Source organism: Branchiostoma lanceolatum, chromosome 15 (assembly GCF_035083965.1).
Source record: "Branchiostoma lanceolatum isolate klBraLanc5 chromosome 15, klBraLanc5.hap2, whole genome shotgun sequence".
NCBI lineage: Eukaryota > Metazoa > Chordata > Leptocardii > Amphioxiformes > Branchiostomatidae > Branchiostoma > Branchiostoma lanceolatum.
The window spans coordinates 15,491,618-15,512,139 of NC_089736.1; the positions used below are offsets into that span (position 1 = coordinate 15,491,618).

The 20,522-nt window shown below is 39.9% G+C and overlaps 2 protein-coding genes across 2 annotated transcripts; one reads left to right on the forward strand and one right to left on the reverse strand.

Annotated features, from left to right (window-relative positions):
• Positions 1–209: 209 nt before the first annotated feature.
• On the reverse strand, positions 210–15,667 carry LOC136420305 (cubilin-like). The gene is made up of 13 exons (XM_066407152.1): positions 15,604–15,667; positions 12,541–12,747; positions 11,676–11,910; positions 11,358–11,479; positions 10,806–11,028; positions 10,487–10,608; positions 9,573–9,807; positions 9,254–9,375; positions 6,153–6,333; positions 4,938–5,044; positions 3,946–4,171; positions 2,075–2,190; positions 210–448 (listed from the first exon to the last, which is right to left on the reverse strand). Exons 1-13 carry the CDS (start codon positions 15,665–15,667, stop codon positions 210–212), a joined length of 2,199 nt encoding a protein of 732 aa, XP_066263249.1.
• Positions 15,668–18,071: 2,404 nt separating this feature from the next.
• Positions 18,072–19,157, forward strand: LOC136420306 (uncharacterized). The gene has a single exon (XM_066407153.1). It carries the CDS (start codon positions 18,072–18,074, stop codon positions 19,155–19,157), a length of 1,086 nt encoding a protein of 361 aa, XP_066263250.1.
• The last annotated feature ends 1,365 nt before the right edge of the window (positions 19,158–20,522 follow it).

A 20,522-nucleotide genomic window follows, 5' to 3' on the forward strand; every position in this document is an offset into this window, starting at 1 on the left:
ATCTCGTTAGATTTACAGAGGATTGGGTAGACTGGCGCTCCACCTGATAAGCTGGAGATGAAAACAAATTCTTATTGGCTCTGTTTATATTACTAAGAAAATAGTGAAGCTTTCAATCATGGATTAATCAATTTTCATCATTTATCACCTCTCTGAATTATCCTCTTGTCTGCTCTTTTTACAAGAAAATTGATTGGCTGTTCAGGTCATTACCTCTGCACTAGTGAAGCACTGTCGCCGTTTCTTTTGTAGATGGTCAAAAAGTCACTACCCTCATCGAGGTTGAAGCTGCTGAACGTCAGATGAATGTAGGTTCCTTCTGGTACGGTGATCGTCCACTCACAAGTCTGGCCGTTGTCGTAATTATCGGGATAGTTCGGTGATGTCACATTACCTTCAGGGGGAGTCGTCAGGGTACCTCCACATCCAAGAGCACTGATCTCTGTCGCTACGTGTAAAAAATAAATGAGCAACAATTAATGTCTCGACAGTCTAGGTACATGTGGTCATTCGTGTGACTAAAATATGTATGTAACAAACATGCCAGTCTAGTCACACGAAAATATGCATACATAGAAGACAAAAGCATTTTACAAAGCTAACCGAGTGGAGTCAGTTTCTCCTCGTTTCTTTGATTGTGTACATGTGTGGCCACAAATGTTTGTTTATATAAACCAACAATGGTAAGTCATTCCAGCAACTGGATAAAAATTGAATTTGAAACAGTCAGACGTTTCAAACAGCATCCGTTGTGTTTCTAAAGGAAAGAGCTTGATAACCAGGTTTTACACCAATACTCTGAATTGATATGTTAATGAGGAGAAGACAATTTAGGATAGTTTAATAGATGACAAAAGCCCAGGTTGCAGATAGCCGAAAATGGCCCCCCGACCTTTACTCTGACCATGGTTAGGAGTGATTCGAGAGCTATGTAGGTTGTGGTTTAGATGGGAGGTCTAAATCTGGAATGGGTTGGCTTGTGCTCGACTGATGTTCTGCGCTGTCGGCTAGTGTTTGGATGGTATTCGGGAGTATGTTAGCAGTAAAATTATTACTTTAACCACGTTTCCAACCCACCCATGACTCACCCCAAGGCCGTGGACAAATCTCTGCTAACTCATACCGAACAAAACTGACTACTACCAGAACGTGGGCGAATCAACCCCGACCTTCACACTACAAACAAAAAACAAACAAGATCACTAAAAGCCGTAATTAAGCTAACCATGATCCGAATTTGATCTCTCGGTAATGTTAAAAACATAGCAGAACTGATTATTTTTATTAAAAAACGAAAATAACCCCCTCCTTTTGAAAGCCACTGAATGTGCCCATTAAAATTCCTGAGAGGGCTAGCAATCGGTTGGGAATTAGTCAGGAGAGATTCGGCAGTCTGCGGCTAGAGGTCGGGATAGTTGGGAGTAGGTAAAAAAGCATTCGCGGGGCTTAGTCTGAAGTTAGTCATTTACTGGTTAGGAGATGGTTGGGGCATGTTCTACGCTTGTCTGGCGCGAAAGATAGGCGTGGCCTAAAAACTGATTTGACTACTGCCCAACTACCACATTTGTTCACTAACAAAAGACAGTGGATGTTGTCTGAAGCGTCTATCTAAAGAAGAAAATTAAGCTGCTTGAGTAATCATTTTGGGCGTATCTTATTACCTGGATGGCTAACCGTCATCAACGTATTGAGGCTTAGATAAGCGTATCAAAACTACAAATATATTCCTTGCATTTAGGCACTTGAAGCATGGAACATTTCGACTTATACAGTAAGAAGGTACAATTCATTCCCAATGATACAGTTTATTCATGATCTAATATAATATTTTGTTCAACTGTTACTTGATTTCTTTAACGATATTAGCGAAATCTATGCTGCAGAGTTGAGGTGGCGACTTTCCGCTTTTATATGTAATTTATGACCAGTATCCCTATGTTTAGTTGCAGCCACTCTATATTCCATGTTGTCAATCCATTATTTGCAAAGTTCCAGTCCAAGAAAATCCTTGCCACAACATGCAATCTTCTAATCAGCAACAGAAACACTTGCTCGCTGTAATCAAACACCTTACCTGTGAACTGGAACTCCGGCCGGTCATCATCCTCAGTATAGTTGGATGTTGTTAACCTCACAAACATCTGGTTAGATGTACCGGTGACGGGGTAGACTGACATGTCACCTGTTAAGCTGGAAAACATGATAAATCGTTCTAAGCTCTGTTGATGCGGCCAAAAAAGTATCTTAACAATTTACATCACAAGTTACTTTATGGATCATCCAAACTGCGCTACTCTACAAAAAGGAAAGCTGGCCTCCCTACTATTGATTAATGCAATGCCAAAATACAGTTTGCAAAATAAGTGTGCGTGCACCAAGGGTACTGGGTAGCTACACTGGCAGAGTATAGTTGTGTGCAACAAGACGTATTGGCAAAATGGCATTCGTTTAAGTTCATGGGCAGTGTTATCTGAACTTTTGTGAAGTTTGATTAAAACTTGTGTGTTTTAAAGTAAGCTTTAATGTGTGTCATTCTAACTTTAGTTTGACTGTAGTTATTCTAACAAGTATGGGACAGAATGAGTTGTTGATGAAAAAGTATATTACATGTCAATGAAAATTGTGCAAATGACTTTTGCAAAATCTATGCCTGACCATTTACACCTTCAAGTTACTTACAGAGGTCATACTGTTGTGAAACTTCCTAAGTCGATTTGCCTTTCTTTAATTTGCTTACTACTTCTCGTTTAGCTGAACATTTAATGAAAACCGAAAAATGATCGACCAAGTTATGATTTATTTATTTTACTGTATTCACAGTACATTCCTTTATTTATGTATCACTAATCTTATTTCTCTGATTTGATTTATTTATTTTAGTTGTTATGATTTGATTAAGGGAGGCTTTTACATATTAAGAACATCGCTTTCGGCCTCCCTTGCACTGACCTGTTATATTCTCATTTGTATTTCTCTGTTATGTATGTATAACTTTTAAGTGTGAAATAGATAAACATAAGCAAATAAGCATAAACCTTTACCAGTTTGAAGAATTGTGGCAGTTTTGCACTAATCATGCACATTAGGAATTTATGTGCATAATAGGTCTTCGTTAATGTTCCACCTGCAATAAACTAAATACGGTACATGTATTTGAGTCCTTTGATAAAAAACATTGCAAATGTAGATTTTCCTCAATAATTGTACAGATGAAGTGCAGATGCATTTCAACAATTTGTACTTCATTATGTTAATCTCTGTCTAAGCTACCTGTATACTTAATATCATGGAAATTCGTTGTTCCTTTTTCAGTAATTCTTTTTGGAAGATTTTGACAAAACGCCCCAGCAGTTCCGGAGCAAGATGGTAGGAGGCCAAAACCATCACCACTTCTTTCTTTCATTGCAATCTATCTGCCATCAAAACAATATAGACCATAGCACGTCCTGGTCAAAATATACAAATAAAAAGAAGTTCTACTGCAGTACTAAGGTCACATACCAGGGAGCCCGAAATTGACTTTGACCTTAAATGTCTTCCCTACACCTACCCACATACCAAATATCATTGTAATCCAACAAGAAGTCCAACCTTGAGTTATGCAGACGATAAAAATCCAGAAACACAAACACACACACACACACACACACACACACACACTCACACACACACATATACACACACACACACACACACACACACACACTCACACACACACACACAAACGCACACTGACATTTTGAAACAAGACAACTTTTGCAATATTGTCTAGCTGGTTCCAAAGAAGCATGTGACTATTGTGTAAGTGTCTAGTTGCGCTCGCTATCACCTGGTCTGTACGGGGGTAGGAATTGACAATTCGAAGACAAGCAGGGAGGCATGCAGCCGTGCGGAAAGCTGATTCCACTATAAATTTCGGACGACTATAGTCATGGGATTAAAAACCTCTTCAATTGTGTCGCTCTGCCACTGTTTCCGTCGTAGATGGTCAGCGAATCATCAGTGTCCTTGACGTGGAAGCTGGCAAACGTGAGACGAACGTAACTTCCGTCTGGTGCGGTGATCGTCCACTCACAGGTAGCATCGCTGCTGTAGTGCCCAGGATAGCTCACTGTACCTTCAGGGGGAACCGCCAGGTTACCTCCACATCTAGGAGAATAGGCCTCGGTCACTAACCATAAGAAAGTAAAGAGGAACGCACATCATTTTTGAACTAAACAGTTCAAGTTATATTCATCAAATATAACTAACAGTTAGATTTGATCCACTCAAACCGAGAAGAAGCCTTACTCTTTCAGGTAAGTTTGGTGGATTCTTTTACGTGCTCGAGGTGTGGCTCTCCTCAAACACGGGACCTCCATTTAACGTCATATCAGAGAGACGTCTCTAGCCGAAAATAGGTACTAATTTTCTGTCTGAATGAAGTGAGGAAATTCGGTAAAGTGCCCTTTCCGAGGATACAGTGTCACCGGGGCATGTCATGATTTGAACCAAGGATCCAGGGTTGTCGGTCAAATACCTACTCATTTCACAAACGCCATATTGTCTGAGCCTATCGAAAGTACAGATCTTTCCATTTCATTTAGATATTCAAAGCACGGAGCATCTTCTATACAGCTAAAGTATTCCATGCGAATAATGATACAGCTTACAATGTTATATTCAATGCTGTTAATCTTTTACTTGATCTGACTCACAATATAAACAGCATCTAAGCTGCATGTGGTGACTTTTCGCTTCTATATGGAATTTATCTGTTAACTATTACTATGAAGACCTTTATTAATAACATGGTTGATAGAGTGACTTTAACTTTACACTCTTTATTCATAAATCCATTATTGTGTATACTTCTAGCCCAAATTAAGCCATTTCATAACATGCACTCTAATCATCAGCAACAAAACAAACTTACTCCCTGCAATCAAACACCTTACCTGTGAACTGGAACCCCTGACGCGTTCCCCACCCGTCAGATGTAAACCTCACGAACATCTCGTGAGACGTACTGATGATGGGGTAAACTGGCAGTTCACCTGTTAATCTGAAATTCATTAAATAGATAAATCGTTCTTGGCTCTGTGAAGGTGACCAAGGAAGTACTGAACAATTGATATCAGGAATCACTCTCTGCACATCATCATTGTAGTGGCGAAATATAATTTGCCGAATGGATGTACATGCACCAAAGCCGCTGAGTAGCTGCACTGGCAAACTATGACTGTGTGCAACTATGTATTTTGGCACTATAGTATTCACTTATGTTCAAGTGCAGTGTTTATTGAGCTTTTATTCAGTTTTGTTTGATATGGAATTAAGTTGGTTTCAAATTCAGCTTATTTGTATTATTTCAACTTGTGAAGTTCTTTTAACAAGTTAAAGGGACAGAATGAGTCCTTGATGGCAAAGTATATCAGTTTCATGACAAATTAATGCATTAAATGTTATATAAAGCTGGTTAATGGTAGCTATAGGCGCTGGTTTGTTGCAGGGCGCATTTAAACTGTCTCCAAGAAATAGAAGAATAATTTCTTACATAAAGATAACAGATCCCTAAAAAAACATTATTAACTAGTAGTCTATATAAAATATGAATTGCATATTTGATACTTCTATATATATAATAGGTGTTAAAAAAGATATTATTTCATGCAAAATAGCGTTGGAGGCAATAACTAAAAGAATAAAAAACGTACATGACAGGCTCTCTAGTGCATTTTTTACTTAAATGTTAACTAGATAACTGTAGTGGACAACCTCAAGTCAACCGAACACACTCATGGCACATCTTTAGAAAAGACGCTGTACTTTATTCAAGCCTACGCTCTAAATAGTTACAATATGCCCTAAGCATTATGTCTTTTTGGTGTAACGTAATAAAGGTGAATATATGCGATAATGCAATATAGGAAGGCCGAAGGTATTTGGGGGTCTTCCGTTAGAATTGACACTTCATTTTCCTATGTTCCTGCCTCGGTGTGAGTCTTGGTAACGTTGAAAAGTTACCATTAAAAGGTCAATTAGTTGTTTCTCTTGTCTAGTCTTCCTTTTTGATTTTGTTTAGCCCCTATCAAAAACGGGCAAGCTTCCGTGAGGGAAACTTATTCCACTTTTTTACTATAATCGTGAGGTTAAGAATTGTATTGCCATACCTGTGCGATTGTGTCGCGCTGTCACTGCCTCCATCGTAGATATTCATAAAGTCATAACCGTCTTCGAGGTTAAAGCTGTTAAACGTTAGGTGAACGTACTTTCCCTCTGGTACGGTGATCGTCAACTCACAGGTCTGATCATTGTCGTAGTGCTCCGGATAGTTGGGTGATGTCACATTAACTACAGGAGGAGTCGTCAGTATTAAAAGATGGACCGGTCCGAAAAAAAAGGCCCGGGAAAATAGTGGACCGGTTGTAGGACCGATAAGAAAATGAACCATAATATTGCGTAGCAACATCTCCTGTCACAAAATATACGACATGTACCAATCGATCAAACAAACGCCATGCAAATGAGAAATAAAGCTTTATAAAACAGTACAAAATGGGCGTTAGTTATTTGTTTAGTAGAAAACCGACAAGATAATATCATGTTAATACCACTGACGTCTGACAACGTTGTTTTCACGCAGGTGCGTGGCCGTGGTGCCGACACGCGATCGTCTTAACCTATCTAGACCGGGCTTTTTTTTAGACTTTCTGGACGGGGGGGATCATTCGACACCCACAGACCCCCCCCCCTCACTAGTTGCCAATAGTGTCTCTCTATTTAGAACTATTAGTTGCCAATAGGTCCCCATCAGTCGCCAAAAAGGTGTCATTTATTTTGTAACAATTAATAACTCAGCTTCAAGGTTTGGTTGCTCTAATAAATCTTTAAACATATATCATTACACATACATGATACAAAACACATAATAAAGGGAAATCCGGTATATTGTTCGTATCAGTTCGTTTTGGTAATTTCTGTCATTGTAAAAGTAGTCTAACGTTATGCTTATATCTCATAATATGTTAATCATGTTACACCATGTATCATTAGTGAACATCCTTTTATCACTGATAATCTTTTTATGCGTTTTAGTCTTTTTACATTGCGGTTTCCGATACCCTGCTCAGCAGGGCTCCATTTGCAAATGCGTCGCGCGTCAGTGTGAGTGCTTAGCAACTGTGCGCAATTAATTGGTGACTGCCATTTGCATCAAGTCGTCAACTAGTTGCATCTCAGCGAGAGAGGCCCTTAATATGTACTGTTTTCGGTGCACACCCCGGTTCTTCCGCGACCGGGGAAGTGCGCTACAAAAAAGTGACGAAAGTGTTTCGAGGGGCTGGGATTGAGTTCACATTTCTCATAATGTGCTTCGAATTTATATCAAATACTAGCATGGCTGAAAAGCGTATGAATTGGTGAAAACTACGTTTCGGTTTGAGCCGCATTTCGGGGTATCCATCCGCGTTGATAGTGAAATGTCCCTTGGCCATATATACAGAGAGATATATATGTAGATATATATGTAACAACGAAAACATTTTATGAAGGTGCTGTCGTATGTTTTTTCGTGCTGCAGTTTTTTTTTGCTATTCGGGCCAGGTCAAATTTTCTGCTTGTTCAGTGATCGTTTGTACAGCCTGTAATAGAATCACGTTGTTTGTTTCGCTTTATCACCGTTTCTTTTCAACATATTAGCTGTACGTGTATCGAAAATAGCATAGCATTTCAATAGCCAATTGAACATTATTTGTAGCACCTATAGAGACCAGTAATTTTGCCTGGTCTCCAAAATGATATATATATATCCTACCGTACTACAATAGTCACATTACCTCCTGGGAAAGCCATCAGGTTACCGCCACACAAAGCGATGGGAGTCAGCGTAGCTAAGACGTAAGTGTAAGAAAGTAATGAGTAACACTTGTCATTTTTATGTCCCTTGAAACCTTGGGTTACATCAGAGAAGAGCTGTTCAATGTATCATAGATTGAATAATGAAATAACGAAATTTGTAGTGTACACTCATGACTAGACTGGAAGGGCTAAGTACAGGTTGTCTGATGTATGACTAAGATATGACAAACAAACACATGTAAGTATATATGTTTATACATATACCAGAACCACAGACGATGACACAAGAGTTAAATACATAGCAGGGAGAAGTGTTGCACTATATACACAAACCAAGTATGCAGCCCACTTCTCGCTTCTGTGTAGATATGCCAACAGATAATGTTTCTTCTACAAGACATCTCAAAATAACATCAAAAATACAAATTATCCGACGTCTTTAGATGTTCGAAGCAGGAACAATTTTCTTTGATACAATTTAAAATTACGTTTCTTTCCAGATGAAACAGCTTGCCACGATCTAACTTAAAATTTCGTTAATTTTTCTACTTGATTTGTATCAAAATATTCTCAAATCTTTGCTGAAGAGGAGTGCCATACAAGCATAAACAGTTTTGATAATCCATTATTGATGATACAAGCATAAACTGTTTTGATAATCCATTATAGATATTTTGACAACAATCAATTCTCATTATCATGATTTATCCAAAGAAGAAGAGGAGAACCCACATTTTGCTGTAAAAAATGACACTCCCATTATTTCAACACTTTCTGCGTCTTATTTTTTAACAAAACAATAGAATCGATTGTAAAATCATACTTTCATAACATAAACACTTTGTTGAATGCGGAAATTTAGAGTATATGCGAAAAGGGTGTCTCATTAAAATAAATATTACGCAGTCTGCCACCTAGACACACACACATGTACCATTATTAGGTTTCATTACAAAGGTAGTTTTCTGTTGTCTTTATAGTGATTGCTGTTGATTTATTGTTTTATCAATCAATCAGAAATATTCTGACATGGTTGAACTTGTTTCTATGACAGCAATGGTAGTAACTTTCTGTTACTAGCTAGACAAGCAACCTCAAGGACGGAATAGTTTTCAGATGAAAATGTGATAAGTATGTGCGTATTTGTCCAACTACGTCTTTTGTATCTTTTTGTCATTTCTACAAGGATTTCCACAACATGTTTTAGTGTGATGAAAAGTCATGTGAGTTTCATTCTGACCACCCTGTTTTACAGTGCATGCAAAACCCTTAGTATGTATTGAAGGTAACACAATTTTCGAATTTTCATGTCGTTTTGTCAACGAAACCAGATCAAAGGTCAAATTCATGTAAAGCATATATTAACCTCTTCAGATAACAAAGCAAACATGCTCGCTGAAATTAAACACCTCACCTATGTAGGAAAATTGGAACCCTTGAGCCGTTTTACTTCCGTCAGATGTAAACCTCACGAACATCTCGGTAGATGTGCTGGTGATAGTAGGAACATATACTGCTGACATGTTACCTGTCAATCTAGAATCAATGGGAAGAAAAGGAAGGACAGACATCTCAATATTTTTCATTGGCTCATAATGATACCCCGAAAATTGCAAGCTTTGAATTCGACAGCTAGAAGTCATATGATTCGCCTTCACATTTTACTCTATTTGAATCATCATCTTTGCAATTTATATATTCTATTAGGAATTGTTAAAGTGATCTTGCTGTACCGTTGTAACTGAGCTGCGGTGTCGCTGTCCCCATCGTAGACGAACAGAAAGTCATAATCTACCTCAGTGACGAAGCTGTCAAATGTCAGACGAACTATATTTCCTTCAGGTACGGTGATCGTCCAGTTACAATTCTCCTCGTTGCCGTAGTCATTGGGATAGTTCGGTGATGTCACAATGCCTACAGGGGGAGCCGTCAAGTTACCTCCACATTCAGTACCACTGGTCGGTGTTGCTGTGTTTAGAAGATGATGAATGACATCAACTGTCTTCAATTTAGCCTGTTATCTGGAATTTGTCCGACTATATGTCTTCTGTTTTTTTAGCGTTTTTAAAATGAGTGGCACAAGACGCTTTGATATGAAATATCGCGTGAGTTTTACTCTTACCACTTTGCTATACATAGTATGTCGAACCCTCAGCACGTATAGGTGGTAGCATGATTTTCGAATTTGTAATGGCGTTTCGTCAACGATGTCAGATCCGAGGACAAATGCAAGGACAATTTACTATATTCCCTCCAGTCGGGCTTCATCCGCGGAGATTTTATCAGTAAATCAACTAATTTGTATTACTGATAAAATCTTTAATGCTCTAGACTCCAACAAAGAAGTCAGAGCGGTTTACTTAGACTTTTCAAGAGCATTTGACAAAGTCTGGCATAAAGGACTTAATTTTAAGCTGCAGCGAAACGGGGTCGACGGCCCAATCTTAAATTGGTTCCATAGCTACCTTTCTTTCAGAGACCAACGAGTTGTTATTGATGTTTAATATTAGCTTTAGCTAAAGCGCATCAACTCTGTGTCCTGTATATTCTTCTGTTGTTTAATAAAAAAAGGACAAATGCCGTTAAAGTAACGATTGACCTCTTCAGATAACAAAGCAAACATGCTTGCTGAAAGTTACCACCTCACCTATGTAGGAGAACTGGAACCCTTGAGCCGTGACACTTTCGTCAGATGTAAACCTCACGAACATCTGGGTAGATGTGCTGGTGATAGTAGGAACATATACGACTGACATGTCACCTGTCAATCTAGAATCAATGGGGACAAAAGGAAGGTCAGACATCTCAATATTTTTCCTTAGCTCATAATGATACCCAGAAAATTGCAAGCTTTGAATTCGACGGATAGAAGTCATATAATTCGCCTTCACAATTTACTGGGTTTTGAATCATAACAACTAATTTGTATATTCTATCGGGAATTATTCAGCTAATCCTGTTGTTACCGTTGTAACGGAGCTGCGGTGTCGCTGTTCCCATCGTAGACGGACAGAATGTCAAAATCTACCTCAGTGACGAAGCTGTCAAGTATAAGACGAACTTTATTTCCTTCAGTCACGGTGATAGTCCAGTCACAATTCTCCTCGTTGTCGTAATCATTGGGAAAGTTCGGAGATGTCACAATGCCTACAGGAGGAGCCGTCAGGTTACCTCCACATCCAGGTTTTGCTGTGTTTGAAAGAGTTATGAATGACATCAATGGTCTTTAATGTAGCCTGTTATCTGGATTTTGTCCAACTATATGTCTTCTGTATATTTTAGCGTTTTTAAAATGATTGCCATAAAACATTTTGATATGAAAAATTGTGTGAGTTTTACGCTTACCACTTTGCTACACATTGCATGTCGAACACTCAGCACGTATTGGTGGTAGCTTAATTTTCGAATATGTAATGGTGTTTCTTCAACGACCAGATCCAAGGACAAATGCCTCTGACGTATCTATTGACCTCTTCAGATAACAAAGCAAACATGCTCGCTGAAAGTAACCACCTCACCTATGTAGGAGAACTGTAACCCTTGAGCCGTGATACTTTCGTCAGATGTAAACCTAACGAACATCTGGGTAGATGTGCTGGTAACAGTAGGAACATATACGGATGACCTGTCACCTGTCAATCTAGAATCAATGGGAAGAAAATGAAGGTCAGACATCTCAATATTTTTCCTTGGCTCATAATGATACCCAGAAAATTGCAAGCTTTGAATTCGACAGATAGAAGTCATATAATTCGCCTTCACAATTTACTCTATTTGAATCATACCAACGAATTTATATATTCTATTAGGAATTGTTCAGCTGATCCTGTTGTTACCGTTGTAACGGAGCTGCGGTGTCGCCGTCCCCATCATAGACGAACAGAAAGTCATAATCTACCTCAGTGACGAAGCTGTCAAATGTCAGACGAACTATATTTCCTTCAGGTACGGTGATGGTCCAGTCACAATTCTCCTCGTTGCCGTAGTCATTGGGATAGTTCGGTGATGTCACATTGCCTACAGGGGGAGCCGTCAAGTTACCTCCACATCCAGTAGCACTGGTCGGTGTCGCTGTGTTTGAAGGAGTAATAAATGACATCAACGGTCTTCAATGTAGCCTGTTATCTGGATTTATATCTGGATATAAAACTATACGCTTCTGTATATTTTAGCGTTTTTGAAATGATTGCCATAAGACGCTTTGATATGAAAAATCGTGTGAGTTTTACTCATACCACTTTGCTGCACATTGCATTGTCCAACCCACAACATGTATAGGCTTAATTTTCGAATCTGTTATGGCGTTACGTCAACGATACCTGATCCGAGGACAAATGCCGCTTAAGTACCTATTAACCTCTTTAGATAACAAAGCAAATATGATCGCTGTCATCAAAAGTCTTACCAGTATAGGAGAATATGAACCCCTGAGCCGTGTAAGAATGGCCAGATGTAAACCTTAAAAGCATCTCGTTAGATACGCTGGTGATCGGGTGGACTGACGCTTCACCTGTAAGGCTGGAGATGAAAATAAATCTTTCTCAGTTCTGTTTATATTACCAAGAAATATTGATGCATTTGATTCTAAAACCATCAATTGACACCATTAACCACCCTCTGTATTGTTTAAACTGTTCGGATCCGTCAGAAAATTACTTGGTCGTCTAGGCCATCACCTCTGCAATTGTGTAGCACTGTCACCGTCTTTGTCGTAGATGGTCAAAGAGTCAGCATTCTCGAGTTGGAAGCTGAGAAACGTGAGACGAACCCTATTTCCGTCTGGCACGGTGATCGTCCATTCACAATTCAAATCATTGCCGTAGTAATTGGGATAGTTCGGTGACATCGCAAAATCTTTCGGGGGAGCCGTCAGCAGTCCTCCACATCTAGCATTACTGATCGGTGTTGCTGTGTATGTTGAAGTTTAGACAAATACATAAAAAGATTCTAAGCTATACGTGCGAACACGCAGACCTAGACAAAGACAAAGAGCTCAAAGTATGAAAATATCACACTATCAAAACAAAACAAAATTTAAAAAAACCTTTCCTCATATGCACTGAAAACTTTCTTCAAAGAAGTAAACTTTTGGGTTTATGACATTTTGTCCACGAGTTAAGAATTTATTTCTTACTTAATTTATTTCTTGCGATATTTTTCTTCAAGAAAGAGTACTCAATAAAGGGAACGGAAAAATTCTAATATTTTCTTAGGACAAGAAAAATGTTATTGCTAGATAAGTAAAGAACGAATCTAGACTTGAATTTCTATAAATTTTTGATGGTATAAATCTTCTTTTAAAATATTATATTTACTCGTAAAATTGTTCTATGTCGTGAGAATTTCATCTTAGTTTTTTTCATTTGTCAAAGAGTCACAAAACAAGGAAAACTTGAAAAAAATGGTAGGGTGGCAAAGTCTTATGTTTCATTCCCTCATAAATTATGTAAATGACGTTTTCTCATCTTCGAAATAAGGCAACAATTAAATTCCCACTATCTAATACTACGGAATTATAGAATACTCTTTAGTTATCAGGTACATAAAGAGGTGACAAATGCTATCAACGGTCTTTGATTAACCCTATCCAGTTATCCGTAATTATGACGTCATTGATGTGATTTTATTGGCTAAATAGGGAATTCCCGTAATATCTAAAGGTATTAAACAAAATAGTATGTATTGTTGATTTTAAGGTAAACCAAGACATATAACGTAAATCGTAACGACGTTGACGTCAAAATGACGTCATTAAATGGCGTCACGTGTTGTTAGCGACCCCCTGGGATCCGCCATCTTGGATCGGCCATTTTGAAATTTTCAAAAATGTTTTTTTTCCACTTATGACCCCAAAAAACACTAGAGATAGACTAGAAACGTTCATCTGAATGTTTCTGGTAAAGAAAATGCCACATAGTGACGATTTTGAAGGCCAAAAACCCTGTTGATACCTAAAATAGTGTAATTGTCCGCCATCTTGGATTTTGACCGATTACCTCATCAAATTAGCGTAAATTATGAATTTTAAATTATCAAAATTACATCTAATTACATATGATGCTATACACGTAGGAAAACTAGTGTGGTTGAGCAAGAAAACCTAAGAAATATCATTGTTTTACAACAATCTGTGATTTTTGCATAAAATGCCTTTCAGAAACCCGTTGCCATGGCAACACGAAAAATGATAAACTTATGCTTTTATCATAATATTGTTGCCAACTAAATTTTAGGAAAAGTCACCAAGTTTGGTAGTCCTAGCGTATGTCGTTCGGCAGTTATACGATGTCAAAGTTGGCGCGGGCACTTTTAGCCCCCCCCCCCCGTCTGGATAGGGTTAATGTACTATGATCTCTGCGTTTGTCCAACAACGTATTTTGTATCTTTGATCGTTTTTACAAGGATTCTTAAGGCCCTGACACACTTGTGCGTATAACATGTCCGTGTGAGTTGCGTGTTAACATTTTTTTTCATACGCCGGCGTACGCACAATACGTACCTAATGCGTTTTTCAATCGTTTTGTCATAGTTTTAGATACGCAGGCACACGCAAGGCACGGCGCAGTACGCCTGATATTTTTGAAACTACCGAAAACTTTCGTGCGAACGCTGTTACGCAGCTCAGACGTTATAAGAACGCAGTTCACACGTCCGACAACGGACGAGTAAGGTAAGAGCGCGCTTTGTTTTTGCGCTACAAACGCCGTAATACGCTTCTCTTGCGGCACGATCTCTGCGCAGCGACCAAATAGCGTACTTGCAGCGCAGATACAACGCATGATGATCGAACGTATAGCGAATAAGAATATATACGTCACGAATTAGTGCCCTTCGCCCTGCTATCGGGCAGCGCATTGCACGTACCAGTAACGTATGACAAATGCACAGATAGCGAGCGGATAGCGTACACATAGCGTACTCGACGAACATCCAGGATACATTCCAGATTTGGTTTTTCATTGGTCGGGCCGGGTATTCATTTTAGTCAAGGACAGAGAGAAAACAAACACAACCAGCAAAGTGTGCATAACTTTTAATTTAGATAATCATTGAAATGCCCCACACAAATGTATCCCTGTTACATACAGATAAAAAAGTTCTACTTGTCGGTACTTGTGGAGGCGTCTTCTAATAACAGGTTTCGTAACTACTGATATTAATGCAACCATATTCACAGGTAAATAATGGCTCTAAATGTCATGGAGTGTTCCAAAAGTAAGGTTGGTGTCACTGTTACACATATACAAAAGGTCCTGCTTGTCGTCAGTTGTGGAGGCGTCTTCCCATAACAGATTAAGTAAATATTAGCTAATATCAATGCAACCAAACACACTCATAATTCGATTAGCATTAGTCGGAAGTGCGTCAGGGATGCGGTCGGCAGACGTTATGTGCTTCCGGAAAACGCTCAGCATACGCAGCTGGCACGCAGCTATTCGCTGCAAGGATGATAGTATTGCGCACTTCATGTGGAAATCATACGTGGCTCATACGCTGAATTGGTTATTCATACGCTATATGTGCGCCGCGCATAACTGAAGAAATTTGATATTTTGTTCGTACAACTGCGTATTGTCAAATTTAATACGGAACTCACACGGAATTGCTTATACGCACAAGTGTGACAGGGGCTTTACGAGATGGTTTAATTTCCCGAACTGTAATATAGTTTCGACAACGATACCAGATCCAAGGCCGTATGAAGGTAAAGTACAGGTCTTTACGCAAGAAAGCAAACATGCACGATATAATCAAATATGTTACCTCTGTAGTTGAACTGGAACCCATGAGCCGTGACACTTTCGTCAGATGAAAACCTCAGGAACATTTTGTTAGATGTACTGTTGATGGGGTCGACTGACACTTCACCTGATAAGCTGCAAATAAAACGGAAAGTTCTTGGCTCTATTTTTTGTTTTGCAGAAAATGTTGCAGTTATAAGACTTCTGAAGTCATCAATTAACATCATTAATCACTCTCTGCATTATTCATACTGCTCTACTCTTTAGAAAAAGTTGTTTCGTCTTTCAGGTCATCACCTCTGCAATAGTCTAGCACCATCAGTGCCTCCATTATAGATGGTCAAAAAGTCATAACCCGCTTGGAGGTTGAAGCTGCCAAACGTAAGACGAATTGAATTCCCTTCTGGTACCTTGACTATCCACTCACAAGTCTCATTGGTGCCATAGTCATTGGGATAGTTTGGTGATGTCACAATACCTTCAGGGGGGGCCGTCAGAGTACCTCCACATCCAGAAGCCAGTGTCACTACGTGCAAGAAGGTAATCAGTAACACATCGTTTTTCATGTACCTTGAACCCTTTGGTAACATTAGATAAGAGCTGTTCAAAACACAATAAAATGCATACTCAGGCAGTTTAAGGCCTGTGACAACTTCTGTCGAACCTGAATTTCGAACCACTCAGTGACTGCGGGTAACCTGGCGAGACCGTGACGTTTTCAGAATGGTCCAATCGGGTACAATGTAACGTTAAATTGCAAAAACAGGAATTTTCTAAATATTTGGCATACTTTTGATAGGACTTATGAATAATAACAGTATAAATATTGATCAAATATTCATAAAATATTGACATAAGTAGAGGCTATTAACAAAAAGGGACCCCCGTGGAAGCTGCAAAATAGTACCGTTCGAACGTTCGAACGCCCCCCCCCCCCCGGGGGTGTGGTATGGCGGAAAAGCGCCGGGGAATGTATACATCAGCTTGGGAAGAGCAGTAAATCAAAAATCGTTATTTCTAACCCAAAAATATTGTACAGCAAGTGAAATTGCAGATATAGTCCATGAGTATATACAGTAGAATTCGCTTATTTGCATAACTGATTTGTCAGTGTATTTTATGCAATAATGAGGAGTAGTCCATTAACCCTAGGGGACAAAATGAGCAGCACTGAGGGGGGAGGGGGTTGCTGTGGTTACTAGGACGGCACTTTAAGGAAACATAGACACTTTGTGTCAAGTTCACTCACTCCCAGTTATACAAAATGTAACATATGGAATTCATAAGCATATCATAAGTTTATATACACATGTTGAGTGCAAAGGATGGCAAATTAAGCAAAAAATGGCAATTCTATTCTTCTGTATCCTATCACAGCAAATGACAATGGCTAGAGCTTTTTCAAAATACAAAGGACAACAACAGTTCCTATGGAGTTTTCTTACCATAGAACTATCAATACTCGATTTAGACTTGAATGACATTTGCATACAATCTATAAGAGTTAGTGACTTTGACATGTTCAACCAGTTTTCTAGTTGCCATTGGCATTGTTTTATGCAAATAGCAGGAGTATGTAAACATGGCTAATGCAATTATGCCATTTTATTTCTAATGGAGTGAATGGGAAACGGTTTTGGTTTTCAGAATTTTATGCATATCCCCGAAATATGCTACTAACAGTAATGCAAAAAGCTGGATTCAACTGTATACCCTATAATACTAACTGTCTGCGAAGTTGGGTATTGATGCGACCACGCGTCTAACAGGTCATTCACCCCGTGACGTCATGCGGTATCGGCTTGACATGTTTTTACCAGAGAACACTTATGCCAGCTTTAAGTGCTATTTCACCGGTCAAAATCACATGATTGCTAGAAAAATCAATGAATCTGTTATTATTACACCTTGGTGAAAAATATTATTCAAGGCTATTTGACCTTAGAATGATCATATTTTAGCCGGAGCAACTTTTGAGGGAAAATTAGAGGCTCTCCAGTAATTGAGAAGAAAGAGAGACTCTGCAGGAATTGAGAGATGGGCTAAGGAAAAGATTACTCAGCTTTGAGAGAGCAGAAAGAACTTGGAGAAAGAAGAAAGACAGAGAAAGAAGAAGGGCAGCATTCTGGAGGAAAGGGGCGATACCAGAATCATGGAAGAGAGCAGAGGGGGTGTTCTGTGCCAAGCAGGAGAAAGCAGAGAGAGTAGACCAGTTTAGGAAAATATCATTGTTGTCAGTGCCAGTGGAGTGCAAGGTATCCTTTGCAGTCTTGGTCAAGAGGCTCTTGAACTACAGTGCTGGTTAACAAGTACATCGATACATCAATACAAAAAGGAGGAGTGCCAGGTTTCTCTGGGTGCCTCGAACACACAAGTATTATAACCCAGTTGCAGCTCATAGAGGAGGCAAAGGCAGGCAAGAAAGACCTTTCAGTGGTCTGGCAGGACCTTGAAAATGCAAATAGCTCAGTGCCACACCAGCTGATAAAGATGGCTTTAGAGAAATACCATGTACCACAGCAAGCACGGAAAATCATATTCCAGTATCTTGATTGTCTGCAGATCAGGTTCACAGTCAACGGAAGTACAACAGCCTGGCAAAGACTGCAAAGAGGGATACTAACAAGGTACACAATCTCAGTGATGTTATTTGTTGCAGCAATGAACCTGGTGATGAAGCCAGCCATAGGGCAGAGCAGAGGGCCTAAAGGAAAATCAGGATTGAGACAACAACCGTTGAAGGCCTTCATGGATGATCTGACGATAACAACCGAGAGTGTGCTAAGTGCCAGATGGATACTGAAGAGCCTAGAGACGGCAACCACCTGGGCAAGGATGAAGTTCAAAGCAAAGAAATGCCGAAAGCTGGTGCTGAGGAAAGGGAAAGTGAGTGACAGGATTCAGCTAGAGATTCAGGGAGAGAAAATACCACCAGTGACAGAACAACCGATAAAGAGCCTGGGAAAGAAGTTTGACCAGTCGCTTGGGGACCAGAACAATATCAAAGACTTCAGGCAGCAAGTCAAAAAGGGCCTGCAAGCAATTGAGGAAAGTAAACTACCGGGAAAGTTCAAGGTCTGGTGCTACCAGTATGGTCTTTTACCAAGGATAACCTTGCCAATGGCGATGTACGGCATCCCACTCACAACTATAGAGACGGTGGAAAGGAAGATTAGCAAACAACTCAGGAAATGGGTGGATCTCCCACCAAGCTTAAGCAAAATTGGTTTGTACTGCAGAACCTCAAGGCTGCAATTCCCGTTTACATCCGCAGTGGAAGAATTCAAAGTCTGTAAAGCAAGGGCCGTAATGTCCCTGGAAGGAAGCAGAGATGAAAAAGCAGGAATAGAGATGAGAACAGGAAGGAAGTGGGCTGTGGGAAAAGCGGAAGAAGAAGCGGAAAGTAACCTGAGGCACCGAGACATAGAAGGAGTGGTGGCGCAGGGAAGATTGGGACTGGGCGCTGGTAGAACAGAGAACCAGAGATGTTACACTGCAGGACCTAGGGAAAGAAGAGAAATGGTCCAGAGCGAGATTAGAAGAAAAGAGGAGGAGGATAGAAGAGCGAGGCAGTGAGTCAAGGATCTCAGGGTGCATGGACGAGATGGGAAGGAATAAAACACAGAAGGGTAATGTGGAGCGATTTATACAGATGGGAGCCCCTGAGAACCTAGTTCCCCATAAAAGCAGTATACGATTTACTCCCTACTGCAGCAAACAAGAAAAGATGGGGCATGCAGGAAGAACTGTGGTCTGTGTGGGAAAAGATGAACACTGAGCCAAATCAGGGTGCCAGGTAGCCTTGAGCCAAGGAAGGTACCGGTGGAGACACGACAAAGTACTAAGGGTGTTAGCAGTGGTCCTGGAGGAAGAGAGAGTGAAGAAGAGACAACATAGCAGAAAGATACCACAGTTCATAGGTTTTGTGAAGGAGGGAGAGACAAAGATTGGGCGAAAGAGAAAGCTAGAGGAAGGAGGTATCTTTGCAACAGCAAGTGATTGGGCCCTGCAGATCGATCTGGATAGACAGCTGGTTTTCCCAGAAGAAATAGCAATAACAAGGCTAAGGCCGGACGTGATACCTTGGTCCAAGCAGACAAAGCAGGTGGTACTGATAAAAGCTAACAGTCCCCTGGGAAGAGCAGAAGAGGCACATGAGAGAAAAGCATCGAAGTACCAGGAGTTATTTCACATGTGCAAAGAAAGAAAATGGACAGCGAGCTGTTACCCCGTGGAAGTAGCTAGGAACGAGAGGGTTCATCTGCCAATACATGTGGAGGGCACTAGGTGCTACAGGTGTGAAGGGCAAGGGAAGGAGGGAAGCAACAAAAAAGCTAGCTGAAGAGGCGGAGAAGGCGTCCCGCTGGCTGTGGTTTAGGAGTGGAGACAAACAGTGGAAAAATCTCGGCTAGCAGTACCTGGCCAGTACTGCTGCCCCGCCTCCCGGAGGAGGTACTGCTGAAGGGGGCGAAACCACCAGTGAAGAGAGGAAGCAGCTGAAGAAGCCGGGAGGCAGTCGATCACACTGTTTTACGTAAGAGACAAAAATCACTGTTTTTAATGTTTTGGCCCCAAATAAAAGACGATATCGTCATATTAAACAAATAGCCTTGGACAAATTAATTTCGTGTCTAATTATCTCCTATGTCGTAAAAATTCAAGGTTAAAGTCTCTGCCCCTGACGGGGAATTCCCAGATCAATGAACAGCAGTATTTTTTTACCAACATGTTTGCTTTTAACCCCAAAATATATGAGATTGCAAATTTTCTCGTTTTGATATTCTAAATATTTGTTATTTCCATCATCCGGCCAATTACTTTTTAAAAAAGATAGATACATCAAACGTTACGTGCAGATTACTGATAACGTAGCCAACCCCCAGGTGTCAAAGGCCTTAAACAGGCTGAGTAATGCAATTATTATAAAAAAAATACCTATAT

Coding starts and splice junctions, on each gene's coding strand:
- LOC136420305 (XM_066407152.1), bottom strand. CDS start 15,667: ATGTTCCTGAGGTTTTCATCTGACGAAAGTGTCACGGCTCATGGGTTC. Junction 9,376..9,572: donor ACCGCAGCTCAGTTACAACG/GTACAGCAAGAT, acceptor CATTGATTCTAG/ATTGACAGGTAACATGTCAG. Junction 5,045..6,152: donor AGCGCGACACAATCGCACAG/GTATGGCAATAC, acceptor AATGAATTTCAG/ATTAACAGGTGAACTGCCAG.
- LOC136420306 (XM_066407153.1), top strand. CDS start 18,072: ATGGCTTTAGAGAAATACCATGTACCACAGCAAGCACGGAAAATCATA.